This window comes from Benincasa hispida, chromosome 12, assembly GCF_009727055.1.
Source record: "Benincasa hispida cultivar B227 chromosome 12, ASM972705v1, whole genome shotgun sequence".
Taxonomy (NCBI): domain Eukaryota; kingdom Viridiplantae; phylum Streptophyta; class Magnoliopsida; order Cucurbitales; family Cucurbitaceae; genus Benincasa; species Benincasa hispida.
Genome location: NC_052360.1, coordinates 68,656,191 through 68,659,339, shown reverse-complemented (window position 1 = coordinate 68,659,339; position 3,149 = coordinate 68,656,191). Strand labels below are relative to the sequence as shown.

The 3,149-nt window shown below is 35.3% G+C and overlaps 1 protein-coding gene across 1 annotated transcript; it reads left to right on the top strand.

The window, feature by feature from the left end:
* The first annotated feature begins 853 nt into the window (after positions 1–853).
* On the top strand, positions 854–2,151 carry LOC120067818. The gene has a single exon (XM_039019410.1). It carries the CDS (start codon positions 1,033–1,035, stop codon positions 1,987–1,989), a length of 957 nt encoding a protein of 318 aa, XP_038875338.1. The 5' UTR covers positions 854–1,032; the 3' UTR covers positions 1,990–2,151.
* Positions 2,152–3,149: the final 998 nt, after the last annotated feature.

Sequence of the window (3,149 nt, the reverse complement as noted above, 5' to 3'; positions counted from 1 at the left end):
CTTAAATTTTTGCTTTTGAATTTATTTTACACCTATCTTGTTTATTTTCTTGGCTTTCCTACCATAGTTTCTATTTTTCCCAAACTAAATTTTAGAATTCTTAAATTCTAAATTTCAAAAAATATTTTTTTAATTATAAAAATTGGTTTAATTTTTTAAAACACTTAAAAAAAAGTAGATAACAAAAGTAAATAAATCAATAAGTAAAAGTAATATTTATAAGTCTAATTTTTTTTAAAAAAAAATCTTATTTAATAATCATTCGATTTTTAGTTTCTAAATTTGGAAAATTAAACTTAGAAAAACATTACTTTCACCTCAAATTTTCTTTATTATTCTCCGTTTATCAATGTCTCACTTAAAAACTTTAAAAACATAGTTTGTAAAAAACCCCCACTTTTTTAGTTTTAATTAACTAAAGAATTCCAATATTTTTTTAACAGAAAGTGAAAAATATATACAGGAAAGTTAAAAGGATACAAACATAAATGTTATAAAGAGAAAACTAGAAACAAAACACCAAATTGTAATTACGTAAATTCGAAAACACCGCATACAGATAAATAAATAAATCGTCAATAATAATAACAACAATAATAATAATAATAATATACTGTGAAAGTTGTGTGTATGAATAATCCAAGAGATTGGTTCAATCTCTACCTCGTAACGGTTGTATTAAATACTATTTCTTTTTAGTCAGAGTGAATTTAGTTCAATGATAGTGACATGTATTTCAATTTAGGTTCAATATTTAATCCCATAATTGTTGCACTTGAAAAATCAAGTTTACCAAAATGATGATATTGGTACATGCTCGGTCTTAAAAAAAAAAGAAAAAGAAAAAAGCTGTGTATGTGTGTATATATTCGACGACTTTTCTTCTTATCTGAACGAATGATCATGAAAGTATAACATCACTATCGCACCCTCTCTTTACTAAAATCCATCTTAATTTCAACCCCATCTTTTAATTATCTCTCCATCTCCATCTCTAAAATTATTAATTTCTCTCTAAAAATTGAAATAAACATGAAGGACAGATTCCACCGCCGCAACGCCGCCGTTGCCTCCGCCCTCGCTGCCGTCGTCAAGCCCGCCGCCTATTTAATCATCCTCTTCCTAACCTACGCTCTCGGCTATTTATCATCATCCCGCTCTACGTCGTCGTTTTCCTCCTCCCGCTCTCCTCCTCCAAGTTCCGATATTACTTCTTCTTATTATTATTCTCCCACTCCTCAACTCTTCCAGGTCACCGACACACCCACCGACCTCAAGCAATTCCGAATCACAACCCGCTGTTCCCCGCCCATCCCTCACCATCAGGTACGTTTAACAATCCTCCAGAAAGTCTTCAACGGTAAATCCCCTTTTCACGGCTTCCCTCCCCCGCACGTGGCTGAGCTTCTCCACCCGAAGAAAATCAAAGGCTGGGGCTCCAACGGCGCCGTTTTCGAGAACCTTGTCAAACAAGTAAAGCCACGGACCATAATCGAGGTGGGTTCGTTTTTAGGAGCCTCAGCGACTCACATGGCCGAGTTGACTCGTCAACTCGGCCTCCAAACTCAGATTCTTTGCGTTGATGATTTTCGTGGCTGGCCCGGTTTTCTCGACCGGTTCAAGGATTTATACATGGTAAACGGCGACGTTTCGCTGCTTTATCAGTTCATGCAGAATGTTGTTGCAATGAACGCTTCCGGTTCGGTTATTCCATTGCCGTTCTCGACCGGGTCGGTTCTTGATAGCTTGTGTGAGTTGGGGGTTTATGGGGACTTGATTGAGGTGGATGCGGGTCATGATTTTAACTCGGCTTGGTCTGATATAAACCGGGCTTACCGAATTCTTAGACCGGGTGGGGTTTTATTTGGACATGATTATTTTACTGCTGCTGACAATCGTGGGGTAAGACGGGCAGTTAATTTGTTTGCTCAACTCAATGGCTTCAAAGTCAAAGTGGATGGTCAACATTGGGTTCTTATATCTCATTAATTTGTTGCCACGTGTACAATTGGATTGTTGATTTATAATTTGGGATTTGAAATTAAATACTTGAGATGACACTCATAGACTTTTGTAAATCGATTGTAATTTGTATGTCATTTAAAATTGGCTCAATCTATATGAGAATATAACTACTTTTTGTTTTTTTTTTTTTTTTTTTTTTTTTTAACATTAGAAACGTTTTAACGGATGAAATTTTGGGGGATTTTAAAAATTAAGAAAAATTATTTATGCAACATAGCAAAATTTTAATCTTCTTTGATACAGACAGATAAAAATTTATTAGTGTCTATCAATGATAGAAACTGATAGAAGTCTATCAATATTTACTTTTCTATTTCTAAAAATAATTTGACATTTTTTCTATATGTGAAAATTTTCAAAATTAAAATGCATGTATTGTCCTGCAATTGGTACTTTACTTGATTGATATACATATGCTAACATTCACACGAGTTATGAAAAGATAAAATTAATATTTAATCGAATTACATAGAAAACAGTTAAAAGTAAACTTGGGTAGGGGTGAAATTGGATACAAGGAAATAGGCCAAAGGTCAAGACAAATGAAATTACGAATAAAATGGTTCAATTCGAAAGTGAAATTAAACTAAGAATTGCAAATATAACAAATATATCAGTACTAGAGATTAGGGTTGGTAAAAAAATTCACGGGATTGGGTCCACGCAGGACCTTGACGTGATCGAATTGGGGAATTCCTGGTTTGGCCAAGAGATGAGATCAAATTGGGATATTTATTCGGACTGGGACAATATCCCTGCCCCGACCATGATTAATTATTTTTATGTTTTTTAAATATATATTTAGATATATATATAATATATAATATATATTATAATATATAAGCCCAAAGCCTATTTATTCGTTTTCTTTTTCCTCTTTTTCTTTCCCTTTCCCCCTTCTTCCTCACGCAGACCTAGTAGCTTTCACTCCCACCATCGACCTCGACCAGAAGTTCTGACCTCCTCGCCGCTGATCGTTCGCGCCACCCAGATCTGATTCCAATTCGTCGTCGCGAGCCATCCGACCGCTGAAGTCGATCACACCTGGATCAGATGCCAAGAGCCTCCGTCTAGTCGAGCGCTCGTTCAGAATGCCGCCACCCGAACCCAAACTGGTCCCCACT

Bases quoted from the DNA above. Each gene is read 5' to 3' on its own strand.
- LOC120067818 (XM_039019410.1), top strand. From the start codon at position 1,033: ATGAAGGACAGATTCCACCGCCGCAACGCCGCCGTTGCCTCCGCCCTC.